Raw genomic sequence first — 12,519 nt, 5'->3', positions numbered from 1 at the left:
AGGCCCCTGCACACACCCATCCCAGGGAGCATCCCCGCAGCCAGAGGCAGGACACGCAGGGTTCCGTTCACGAGATCCAGATTCTGCCCCTGTTGAGGACAGGGGAGACTTTCTCCTCCTAGCAGGGGCTGCAGGAGTGGGGTCTCGCGGTCTTGGATGTGCCTGTGCATGTGGAGGGAGGACAGCATGGCACAGTCGGGTTGCACACGGCAGCATTGCGTCCTCCTATGAACGCGGACCCTGAGCAGCACCAACCATCCCTGCTGGTGGTACCAGGCTCCTGGAGAACCTTCTCCTTCCAAGCTGTGTGGGGGCCGCCATCCAGACGACATGCGGCCCTCACGCCGAGCGTGGGACGGTGGGAGCTGTACTGTGATGAGAGTCAGGCCCGGGGGGTGAATGAGACAGGAGCGAGAGCACATGGGAGTGTGAGTAACAGACGAGAGGGGCAGGCTCTGACGGAACACCAGCAGATCCACGTAGGAGGGACACCTGGCAATGCCCAGGAGAGGCTGCTGCGGCCACCGGGCAGGGGTTAGTGAGGAGCAGGACCCAGAGGTTCTCATGACCGAGGGGGAAACAATGAGTGGAAGGGAGACATTGTCCAGGTGAGCACAGGGACGCCCTCCAGCAAGGGGCAGGCAAGCTGGGGCATCTCCTGGTGTGGAGCGCACCTGTCCTGGGTCTGGTCACGAAGGCCTGTCCAGGCTGTGGAGACAGGAGAGGGAAGAGCTGCTCCTGGTTGGAGCCCAGCCAGCACTGCTCTCCTACTGGGAGGGTCCCACAGGCCGTGCCCGGTGTGGCATCTGTGGGCTCTGCAGCAGACGGTGGTGGACTGGCCGGTGTGCCACTGGAGCAGGGCAGGGCCCAGTGGGACTGGGGGGTCTTGTGTTCTTCTGCCATTTTGTTTTTATTTATAAGTTGGAAATGATCTCAAAATGCATTACTTTTGGAAAAGCAAATTGCAACTTAGTGTCGGTATGCCTTGTGGCCGTGGTGAGCCGGGCTGTGTTGCATCTGGGGTCTCCTTCGCGTGCCCGCAGGTCATGTCCATCCTCCTGCACGGAGATGCTGCTTTTGCTGGCCAGGGCATCGTGTATGAGACCTTCCACCTGAGCGACCTGCCCTCCTACACGACTCACGGCACTGTCCACGTGGTCGTCAACAACCAGGTAACAGGGGCCCCAGGGCCAGGGAGCTGCAGACCTCCTGAGGACTCTGTGCTCTGCGGCCGTCTGACGCGTCTCAGTTATTTAGGACAGTTCTTGGGCTCTAAAGGTGGCTCTTTTATAAAAGATGGGGACAGCGCCAGAAACGTGTTTTAAAAGGAGAGATTTGGGATGCCTGGGTGGCTCAGTTGGTTAAGCAGCTGCCTTCGGCTCGGGTCATGATCCCAGCGTCCTGGGATCGAGTCCCGCATCGGGCTCCTTGCTCAGCGGGGAGCCTACTTCTCCCTCTGCCTCTGCCTGCCACTCTGTCTGCCTGTGCTCACTCTCGTTCTCTCTCTCTCTGACAAATAAACAAAATCTTTAAAAAAATAAAAAATAAAAAAAATGAGAGATTTGGGGGCACCTGGGTGGCTCAGTGGGTTGAGCCAATGCCTTCGGCTCAGGTCATGATCTCAGGGTCCTGGGATCGAGTCCCACATCGGGCTCCCTGCTCAGCGGGAAGCTTGCTTCCCCCTCTCTCTCTGCCTGCCTCTCTGCCTACTTGTGACCTCTCTCTTTCTCTCTCTCTCTCTCAAATGAATAAAAATATTTTTGGGGCGCCTGGGTGGCTCAGTGGGTTAAGCCGCTGCCTTCGGCTCAGGTCATGATCTCAGGGTCCTGGGATCGAGTCCCGCGTCGGGCTCTCTGCTCAGCGGGGAGCCTGCTTCCTCCTCTCTCTCTCTCTGCCTGCCTCTCTGCCTACTTATGATCTCTGTCAAATAAATAAATAAAATCTTTAAAAATATATATATATATTTTTAAAAACATAAAACAGAAAAAAAAAAAAAAACATAAAACAGAAGAGAGATTTTGACCCTGTTACTGAAGATGGTGATGTGACCTTGGTGTGTTATCTTCCAGCCCCACGAGCATATAGGTGGCTATCCTACTTTAAGGAACCCTGGTTTTATAACTGTGTTCTTCCCGTTTCTTACTCCTCTCACTATTTTCTCATGGCCTTATATGCTCTTAAAATACTAATTTTAAAGATTACGTATATTTTTTCTTTATCTGAGGGAGAGTGCATGCACATGCACATGAACGGGCCTGGGGGCCCAACAGAGAAGCAGCGGGTCTCAATCCCAGGACCCTGAGATCATGGCCTGAGCCAAAGGCAGACGCTTCACCGACTGAGCCCCCCAGATAGCCCTTAAAATACTAATTTTAGGGGCGCCTGGCTGGCTCAGTGGGTTAAAGCCTCCCGCCTTCGGTTCAGGTCATGATCCTGGAGTCGTGGGATCGAGTCCCACATCGGACTCTGCTCAGCAGGGAGCCTGCTTCCCTCTCTCTCTCTGCCTGCCTCTGCCTACTCGTGATGGGTCTGTCAAATAAATAAATAAATCTTTTAAAAAAAAAAAAAGTGAAGCAGGGACAAGCATAAGAAGACAGTGGGTATTGTCCAGGCTGGGAAGGCCCCGCTGTAGAAGAGAGGTCACGTTCGTGGAGCTCAGGCATGACCGCTGTGGTATTATCACACTGTGTCTGTCTGAGGCGTTTCATAGAAGTCAGTAGGAAATGCAGGTTGTTAAATTATGAATACAGAATTTGTAGTACATTGACCAAAGTAAGGACTGCTGTGAAGGCTTTAACTTTTCCTTTCCACAAAACTTGTAATGTTAGCTCCTCACGTTAAGTGAGCGAACTGCTAAGTTACGAATGGTGTCAGAAGGTTTAAATATGTGTTACATGTACATGGGCAAAGAAAACATCAAAATATTTATGCTGCAGCTGGTGGAAAGATATGTAGCTTTGTTTAAGTTACAATTTTTTTTAAAGATTTTACTTATTTATTTGACAGAGACTACAAGCAGGCAGAGAGGCAGAGGTTGGAGGGGGGGCAGGCTTCCTACTGAGCAGAGAGTCCGGTGCGGTGCTCGATCCCAGGACCCTGGGATCATGACCTGAGCCAAGAAGGCAGAGGCTTTAACCCACTGAGCCACCCAGGTGCCCCTAAATTATAATTTTCTTATACTTCCAAACTGTGTGTTGGACGTACATGAAGTTCATTTTCAGAATAGGAAACAATAAAACGATAAAAAAACCAAGTCCCAAATGGCTGTCTGGGGACTCGGGAAGGCGGGCACGGCCAAGTGGCCACTGGCTAGTGGCGCTGTGCCCGGCCCCGCCCAGCAGCGCATCCTTTGCAGATCGGCTTCACCACGGACCCACGCATGGCCCGCTCCTCGCCCTACCCGACGGACGTGGCCCGCGTCGTGAATGCCCCCATTTTCCACGTGAACTCGGACGACCCAGAGGCCGTCATGTACGTGTGCAAGGTGGCGGCCGAGTGGCGGAGCACCTTCCACAAGGACGTGGTAGTGGACCTGGTGAGCAGCCTCTGTGTGCGGGAGAGGAGGGGCGGCCTCCCGCAGACTGACTCGCAGTGCTCCTCCCCACATGGGCTCCCACACACCACGGACCCACCAGTATCCAAGGGCCTTCCCGCGGTCCCCTGGCCGCCCTTCTCCAGGGCTCCTGAGGCCCCAACCTGGGTGAGCCAGGCCAGGAAAGAAGGAAGCTGGGGTCTTGTGCTGTGTGTCCCCAGGTCCCTCGTTTCATCTGTGACAGTGACTCAGCTGTGAAGGTCTAGACTGTAGGGGAGGTGCGCTGGGGTGCTGCGCAGGAGAGCGGGCAGGTGCCAGCGGGCCCCTGATGCCCGCGTGTCCGCGCCATGTGTAGGTGTGTTACCGGCGGAACGGCCACAACGAGATGGACGAGCCCATGTTCACGCAGCCGCTCATGTACAAGCAGATCCGCAAGCAGAAGCCTGTGCTGCAGAAGTACGCCGAGCTGCTGGTGTCCCAGGGTGTGGTCGACCAGCCAGAGTACGAGGTGTGCCCCAGCTCCATCTCACGGAGGGTGGGGACAGGCTTGCTGGGACAGGTCTCTGACTCCAAGCAGGCCTATGGCCGGCAGACACGGCTGCCCAGGCCAGAGACTGACATGGCCAGCTGTTCCCGGGCCTCAGAGCTGTCATGCACCTGGAGGCGCTGTGCAGGGCACCCCTGACGGCCACACCGTGCCCGCCCCTGCAGGAGGAGATCTCCAAGTACGACCGGATCTGCGAGGAGGCCTTCGCCCGGTCCAAGGACGAGAAGATCTTGCACATCAAGCACTGGCTGGACTCGCCCTGGCCCGGTGAGCGGCGGCCCCACCCCCTCCCCTCCCCGCCCCCACTGAGCGAGCAGCCCCACCTGCGCCCCTCCCCGCCCCCATGGCCAGCCGTGGGCCCCACGTGGCAGCCACGTGTCCGCTCACCCCCTGTCCTAGGCTTTTTCACCCTGGACGGGCAGCCGAGGAGCATGACCTGCCCATCCACGGGCTTGACGGAGGACATCCTGACGCACATCGGGAACGTGGCCAGCTCCGTGCCTGTGGAGAACTTCACCATTCACGGAGGTGAGGACGCCTGCTGAGCCGCGGGGCAGTTGGGCCCCATCGGGGAGGACAGGGCAGGACACCAGGGCCGCCCGTGGTGCTGCTCTGGCGGCAAGCTGGCAGCTGGTGAGCGCCGCGCCTGCGCAGGGCTGAGCCGGATCCTCAAGACCCGCGGGGAGCTGGTGAAGAACAGGACCGTGGACTGGGCGCTGGCAGAGTACATGGCCTTCGGCTCGCTCCTGAAGGAGGGCATCCACATCCGCCTGAGCGGCCAGGACGTGGAGCGTGGCACCTTCAGGTAACACCCATAACCCCCTCGGGGTTCTCATGGCAGCGCTGAGCACGGCGGACAGAGAGGAGAGCTCCGGGGTTTCTCGAGAAGAAACTCCGGTTGGCTCGGAAGCAGCCTTCCCCTGCTCTGACGCGGGCCCTTCTGCGGAGCACGTGGCCACCTCTCGGGTCTGCGTGTCGGGGCAGGGCGTGGCCGCACGGCCCCCCTAATCTGTGTCGTGCCTCAGCCACCGCCACCACGTGCTCCACGACCAGAACGTGGACAAGAAGACTTGCATCCCCATGAACCACCTCTGGCCCAACCAGGCCCCCTACACCGTGTGCAACAGTTCACTGTCCGAGTACGGGGTCCTGGGTGAGTGCCCCGGCCCTCGGGCCCTCCTCCCGCCGCCCACCCGCTACCTGTTCCCACCCCACCCCCACTTAGTCTGCTCTCGTCCCGCCTCCTCCCTCTGCAGGCTTTGAGCTGGGCTTTGCCATGGCCAGCCCTAACGCCCTGGTCCTCTGGGAGGCCCAGTTTGGTGACTTCCACAACACGGCCCAGTGCATCATCGACCAGTTCATCTGCCCAGGACAGGCCAAGTGGGTGCGGCAGAACGGCATCGTGCTGCTGCTGCCTCATGGCATGGAGGGCATGGTGAGCCCCACGGGCCCCGGAAGCTGGCGTGGCCATTGGGTGCGCCTCATCCCCGAGGGCCAGTGTCAGGTCCTGCTGTACCTCTGCCGAGAAGCAGGAGTACCAGCTCACACGCCCCTGCTCTCCTCGCTGTGGAGGCCCTGTGAGAGACCATCCCAGAACAAGGCGTCGGAAACACTGCAGAGCCAGGGTGTGGGCCCCTCCACGCTCTGGGGGAGGGGACAGGGTGGAAGAGCCAGCGGGTCAGTGCAAGTCAAAGTTTATCAGACAGAAGTGACCCGAGTCCAGGCAAGTGCAGCTCCCACTCTGCAGAGCTCCTGAGATGTAATTTTTGTGTGTGATTCCAGGGCCCAGAACATTCCTCCGCCCGGCCGGAGCGGTTCCTGCAGATGTGCAATGACGATCCAGACGTCCTACCGGTGAGCGGGGTGGCGGCAGCACACTGGGTCTCAGGGTGACATGCGGGCAGCTCCTGCCGGCCCCCGAAGTGAGAGTCCCCATCCCACTGCCGTGTGAGGAGCAGCTATGTGCGCTGGGTTCAGGCAGACGCCTTAGAGGAGGGAGCTCGGGCAGCTCTGGGCTGGTGTTGATGGAGCTGTACGACTGGGCACAGTGATCGGGGATCTGTTTCTATAGCAAATCCGACTGGCCCATGGTAGAACAAATCCGACTGGCCCGTGATAGAACCGGGTGCAGGTGTGGCCCTGGTCTGCAAAGGAGGGGCGGGATGAAGTGGGACAGAGAACCCAGAGCGTGAGCTCCTGGCGGGGTCCCTGGGGCAGCCCCTTGGCAGGGGCTTAGTCCACCGGCCTCTGGCCTCTCCCTCGAGCTGCAGAACCTGGAGGAGGCCAACTTCGACATCAACCAGCTGTACGACTGCAACTGGGTGGTGGTCAACTGCTCCACCCCCGGCAACTTCTTCCACGTGCTGCGGCGCCAGATCCTCCTGCCCTTCCGGAAGCCAGTCAGTGCGGGGTGCCCCTGCCCAGCAGGGGATGGGTGCGGGAGCGGGTGGTGGGTGGTGGGGTCACGAGGAGGGGTGCGCAGGGTCCCGGCCAGCAGGCTCCGGGCAGGGTGTGGAGTGGTGAGGAGGAGGCTGTGTGAAGGGCCCTGGCCCTGGGTGGGGACCCCACGGAGAGGCTGCGGCCTGTCTCCCGGGCACAGAGTAGAGGCCCCGGGGCTCAGCAGCCTGGGACACATCCTAGAGGAGCGCGCGTGCGGCCAAACGGGAAGCAGCATTGTCCAGGCACCTCCTGCCCACGGAGCTGGAGGCACAGTACCAGGTCTGAGGTGCGCAGGGTCCGTCCTCGCTGTCGGGTCCCCGGGTCCATCGCGGGCTGTGCTGCTTCCTTCCAGCTCATCATCTTCACCCCCAAGTCCCTGCTGCGGCACCCCGAGGCCAGAACCAGCTTCGACGAGATGCTCTCAGGTGGGTGCGGGGCAGGCTGCCGCTCCATGGGGCTCAGGGCCTGCACCCGAGGGTCTCACCGTGGCTCTTGTCACTAGGTGAAGACCAGTGACCACCACGGCCCACGAGTCGGGGCTTGCTTATGACTTGCTCAGAATGTGCGTCTTGTGTCCCCCCGGGTCTGCGGCCTTCACCCGGCCGCACCACAGGCCTTGTTTAGAGGCGGGGAAGCAAGCCTGAGCTCAGGGTGCCCCGGCTGCCTGACCGCTGCTCTCAGAGGGTATCCCCTGGGGCCCTCAGCATTGAGACCCCACCTGTACAGCAGGCCGCAAACACAGCATGGAGTGGCCCCACATCCTCGGGCTCCCTGGGCCAGGGGAACCCACCTCCTCCCGGCCGTGGAGCCCCCTTAGTCATCAGTCACGGTGAAGCGCTCCTTGGTTGGTTTATCATTCTTGTGCTGGAATCACATAAAATTAAAACGTCAGTGTTTCTGCGTGTGCAGCCCGTGCGCGTGATGCGTGCGCCCACAGCGGTGCGGCCGTCTCCAGAGCTCCTGCTTTCTGCACTCAGAGGTCCCAGGTGTACATGCGGCAGGTGGCCCCGGGTCTGCTTGTGCAACCACGTCACGTTCTCCAGGGCCGCCCACGTCGCAGCAGCTGTCTGGACTCCCTCCTGCTTTAAGCTGGATGAGAGCCCAGCGTGCGGATGAGCCTCTTGTGTCTGTGTCCGTCAGAGGACATTGGTCGCCTCCACTTTGGGCTGATGAACGATGCTGCTGTAAGCATGGGTGTGCGGGGTCCTTCGAGAAGCCACATTCGGTTTGTTCGCGTGAATCCCCAGAGGTGGAACTGTGGGCTCGTGTGGTGATTGTGGTTTTAGGTTTTTGATGAACCTCTGTAGTATTTTCCCCAGCAACCGTGCCTTTCTGTTTCCCTACCTACACTCACGAGGGTTCCAGCTTCTCCACGTCCGAGTCGGAGCTTGGTTTTTGTTTCTAACAGCCGTCCTCCAGCCCCAGAAATCATACCTTGCAGGGGTTTCGATACTTGCTGATGAGCGGTGGGGAGCCTCTTCTCCTGAGTCTGTTTTAGAGAAGTGTCTGCTAATCCTTTGCCTGATTTACGGCCGAGTTGTTTGCATTGTTGTTGAGTTTGAGGAGTTCTTTCTATATGCCGGATCCGAACCTGACATCGGTTCAGATGCAGCTGCTTTGTCCCATTCTGTGTGCTGGCTTCTTTGTTTTCTTTTCTTTTCTTTTTTTTTTTTTTTATTTGAGAGAGACCGAGTGACAGGGAAGGGCAGGGGGAGAGGAAGAGGGAGAAACAGGGTTCCTGGTGAGCAGGAAGCCTGATGCGGGACTCAACCCCTGGGACCATGACCTGAGCCAAAGGCAGAGGCTTCACCTTCTGAGCCACCAGGTGCCTTCCCAACCCCTGTGTTGTCTCTGGTGCACAAAAATGTTTAAAATTTCATGAAATCTACTTTTCCCTTTTGTTGCTGGCCATCAGCATCACTTCCAGGAAATTGCTGCCACATCCACTGTCACGATGTGTTTGCCATATTTTCTTCTAAGAGTTTGAGCGTGGCAGCTTGTGTGTTGGAGTCGTTAGCACATTTTGGGTTAATTTCTGTGTGGTGTGAGGGTTCCTCCTCTGCAGATGGATGTCCAGGTTTCCCAGCATTGGCAAGAAGGTCTCCCTCCTTCCCCACCAAGCGGCCTGGGCTCCCTGTCCACGGTCTGCATGTCTCGGTGCTGGCACCTCATGGCCCCGGGCGCTGTGGCTCTGGGCCGGGTTCCGAAGTCGGGAACCAGGCCTGCAGCTTCACTCTCATGTTCTAGGGCCGCTCTGGCTGTTCGGGGTTCTTCGAGATTACACACATTTTAGGGCAGATTTCTCTGTGTCTGCAGAAGACGTCACTGGGCTTTGGGTCAGACTGAATCCCTAGCTCGCTCTGGGGGCAGTGGATATTGTGGCTGCCACTTCCTGCCTTCGGGGGAGCACAGACGCTGCTCTCTTTGCTCGTGTCTTTCATTTCTTTGGCGGCACTGGGCAACAGGAAGGCAGGGTCTTCCCTGTCTTCGTTTATTCGGCATTTGTTCCTTTTGATGCTGCAGCAAGTGGAGTTTGTTGTGTTCGGGTCGGTCTTTGCCAGCACAGAACTGCATCTGAGCTCTGAGTGTTGGCTTTTGTATCCTGCAACTTTGCTGAGTTCATTTATTCTAATTTGGGGGTTTTCTACATGCCAGATTACGTCATCCACACACAGATAATATTATTTCTTCCTTTCCAATTCAGAGGCCTTTTGTCTTCTCCCCCAGCGGCTCTGGCTGGGACTTACAGTATGAGGCCGGATGGGGGCGGTGACAGGGGCCTCTCCGTCTCTTTGCCAGTCTTAGGGGAGAAGCTCAGCCTCGCGCCGCTGAGTAGGACGTTTGCTGGGGCCTTCGTATCTGGCCTTCCTCCCGTGGGGACAGGGTCCCCTGTGGCACAAATGTGCGTGTGCGTGCCCGTCACGAGGGAGACCCTTTTATGGGTGCCACTCACGGGATGCAGCTTGTTCCCCTCGCGGGGCCCGGCCCTGCTGGCAGGACTCCTGAGTACTTGTCTGGCTGTGTGGAAGGTGTTGGTGTTTGCGAGCTCATGGGGAATCTGAGTGGTCGGCGGCCCTGGTCTTCTGGGATGAGCTGTTGGGGAAGAAGGACCTGGCACCACTTGCGGTCCAAGGCTGGCCTGGCCTGCTGACACTGTGCATGATGTGCTGCTCGAGGCTCTTGGTCTGGGAGGATTCGAGGGCATCTGGGGCTGGTGCGCACCGGCAACTGCATGTCGTGGCGTCAGCGTGGGTCACAGCCCTGCCTCAGGGGTCCCGCCCAGGCACGACAGCAGTGGGAGGGCCCTGGGTGTCCTCCACCAAGTCCTGAGGGAAACTCCAGCCGCGGGGATTGTCTCGCAGGAACCCACTTCCAGCGGGTCATCCCAGAAGATGGCCTTGCCGCCAAGAACCCGGAAAACGTCAAGCGGCTTCTGTTCTGTACGGGCAAGGTATACTATGACCTCACCCGGGAGCGGAAGGCGCGGGGCATGGAGGAGCAGGTGGCCATCACGCGCATCGAGCAGGTGAGGCTAGGCAGGGCGCAGCGCGGGCCCCCAACACCCCTCCGCTTCTGGTGCCTCCTCCCGGGCTCCCCGCATGCCCCTCCTGACCAGAGCCCTGGCTCTCTCCACAGCTGTCTCCATTCCCCTTTGACCTTCTGCTGCGGGAGGTGCAGAAGTACCCCAATGCCGAGCTGGCCTGGTGCCAGGAGGAGCACAAGAACCAGGGCTACTATGACTACGTGAAGCCCAGGCTGCGCACCACCATCAGCCGTGCCAAGCCCGTGTGGTGCGTGCACCCGGGAGGCCGGGAGAGCCGCAGGGGGCTGGGAGCACTGCGGGGGACTGGGAGCATTGGGAGAGCCATGGAGGCCGGGAGAGCCGCGGGGGGTTGCCAGGAACGCCGGGAGAGCCACAGGGCTAGGCCCTCCGTGGCTCAGCCCTCACCTGCTGTCACCGCTCAGGTATGCCGGCCGGGACCCCGCCGCCGCTCCGGCCACTGGCAACAAGAAGACCCACCTTACGGAGCTGCAGCGCCTCCTGGACACGGCCTTCGACCTGGACGCCTTCAAGAACTTCTCGTAGATGCCGCGTGGGCCACTGCCCTCCACAGCCACGGCCACCCCTCGCTTCTCAACTAAAGAATAGTGCCTCAGCGCTGCCCACGCCTCTGCCCGTCCGCTGCACCATGCTCCCCCTCTCTCGCTTACCAGTTAGGCTGCTGTCCCCGTGTGCTTGGCTGCCCCCCGAGGCCAGAGGCCCCCGGCGCTGTGACCTCCGTCCAGCTGAGCATCCTTCATGGAGGCCACGGGGAGCGGGAGGAGGAAAGGAGGCCCCTGCAAGTGTCCTGGGAGGGTCAGCTGTGCCCCCTCCCTCCCGCTGCCCCCATAGGACCAGCCTCACGTGGCCTCGCAGGTACCAACTGTCCTGATCACCCCACACGGCGGCTGCTGCACCTGGACAAGGTGGCCGCCTCTTCCCACCCTGAGCACCAGGCCTCTCAGAGGGAGCTATCACTGTCCAGACTTCGTGGGGTAGGCTGGGCTCCGGTGGGGCTCTCCCTGCGCAGGGAGCTGCGGCACTGCTTGGGGCAGCTGGCAGGAGGGGGCCTGCACCCAGCCTGGCACAGAGAGGGCAGGTCCGCTCTCTGCAGTGTCCACTCCCTCCACTCGGGAGGGTCCCGGACCACGTGTGGGGACCGTGCCTCCTTCACCCACCTGGGGCCTGGGGGCACTGGAGCCACAGGGTGTGGTGGGGCTCAGGGCTCACTGCTGGGCCCGGCGCGGCCACTGCCTGCCTCCCGCCTGCCCATCCCATCCACTCCCACACCATGAAGATGGAAGCGCTCTTCTCTGTGCCGCCGTGCCTCAGCTGGTCAGGAGCGGGAGAGGAGGGCTGGGCCGAGGGGCAGCTGGAGGAGAGGGGTCCTTCCCTCACCCATCACAGGGACAGATCTGATTTATTTATTTTGGTTAAAAAAAGAACAAAAACAACTGTGCATTGCATTTGGCTTGACCCATAAATGAAGTTACCCCCAGGCTTGTCTGCGTGTCCTCCTTTCTGGCCACCCCGCCCCGTCCCCCTGAAGGAGCTGGCCTAGGCCTCCCCACCCTGTCTGGGAGGCAGCCCCTCGCTGCTTGGCCCTGTGCCATGGGTGCAAGTGGTGCCTGGTCCTGAGCCCCCCTGCTCCCTGGCCAGTCTGCACCCCTGGAAGCCCACACAGCTCCTCAGACCTCTGCCAGGCACCAGCCATACCAGCAGGGCCCCTGGGGGCCCAGTGTCCCCTCTTGACAAGAGCCTCGCCATCTTGGGCCCACAGCACACCATCCTTGGCCTGGGGGGCGGGCACTCAGGGAAAGGCCTGGGTGTGGACATAGGGGCTGGTGACCACCCCATCCTCTAGATCATACCTGTGTCCCTTGTCCTTGGAGCATCTTTGGAATCTCTGGTATGTTCTTCGTGCTCCCTGTAGCTTACCCAAGGGTCCTCCAGCTCTGGTAGGATGATGGCCATGTGTAGGCGGAGCATGCCTCAGTATTTTATTTTTTTTTTTTTAAGATTTTATTTATGTATTTGACAGAGATCACAAGTAGGCAGAGAGGCAGGCAGGGTTGGGGGGGAAGCAGGCTCCCCGCTGAGCAGAGAGCCCAATGAGGGGCTTGATCCCAGGACCCTGAGATCATGACCGGAGCCGAAGGCAGAGGCTTAACTGTCTAAGCTGCCCAGGTGCCCCGTCTTATGTTGTATTTATATATAACATCTAAGGTTTGGGTTGTACTTAGCAGGATGAATAGGAAGAGTATATGTCCCCCATCTTTCCAGACGTAGGGTCTCCATCACAAAGTGTTAAGAGAGGGACGCCTGGGTGGCTCAGTGGGTTAAAGCCTCTGCCTTCAGCTCAGGTCATGATCCCAGAGTCCTGGGATCGAGCCCTGCATCGGGCTCTCTGCTCAGCAGGGAGCCTGCTTCCTCCTTCTCTCTCTCTGCCTGCCTCTCAGC

The 12,519-nt window shown here is 59.6% G+C and overlaps 1 protein-coding gene across 5 annotated transcripts in view; it reads left to right on the top strand.

Moving 5' to 3' along the window:
• Positions 1 to 11,557, top strand: part of OGDH (oxoglutarate dehydrogenase) — a 55,004-nt gene extending 43,447 nt beyond the window's left edge. For all 5 annotated transcript variants that reach the window (XM_044245741.1, XM_044245745.1, XM_044245743.1 and 2 more), the window contains 14 exons: positions 1,044 to 1,172; positions 3,356 to 3,535; positions 3,888 to 4,040; positions 4,244 to 4,346; positions 4,479 to 4,607; positions 4,734 to 4,884; positions 5,105 to 5,232; positions 5,336 to 5,514; positions 5,862 to 5,933; positions 6,350 to 6,478; positions 6,871 to 6,943; positions 9,881 to 10,044; positions 10,155 to 10,309; positions 10,485 to 11,557. In XM_044245741.1, the coding sequence (XP_044101676.1) occupies positions 1,044 to 1,172; positions 3,356 to 3,535; positions 3,888 to 4,040; positions 4,244 to 4,346; positions 4,479 to 4,607; positions 4,734 to 4,884; positions 5,105 to 5,232; positions 5,336 to 5,514; positions 5,862 to 5,933; positions 6,350 to 6,478; positions 6,871 to 6,943; positions 9,881 to 10,044; positions 10,155 to 10,309; positions 10,485 to 10,605 (1,866 nt within the window). In that variant the 3' untranslated portion in view covers positions 10,606 to 11,557. The remainder of the gene's footprint in view (positions 1 to 1,043; positions 1,173 to 3,355; positions 3,536 to 3,887; positions 4,041 to 4,243; positions 4,347 to 4,478; positions 4,608 to 4,733; positions 4,885 to 5,104; positions 5,233 to 5,335; positions 5,515 to 5,861; positions 5,934 to 6,349; positions 6,479 to 6,870; positions 6,944 to 9,880; positions 10,045 to 10,154; positions 10,310 to 10,484) is intronic.
• Positions 11,558 to 12,519: the final 962 nt, after the last annotated feature.

Source organism: Neovison vison, chromosome 4 (genome assembly GCF_020171115.1).
Source record: "Neovison vison isolate M4711 chromosome 4, ASM_NN_V1, whole genome shotgun sequence".
NCBI classification, from domain to species: Eukaryota; Metazoa; Chordata; class Mammalia; order Carnivora; family Mustelidae; genus Neogale; species Neogale vison.
Note: the sequence above shows the minus strand (reverse complement) of the source record. Positions and strands in the feature narration are given on the sequence as shown.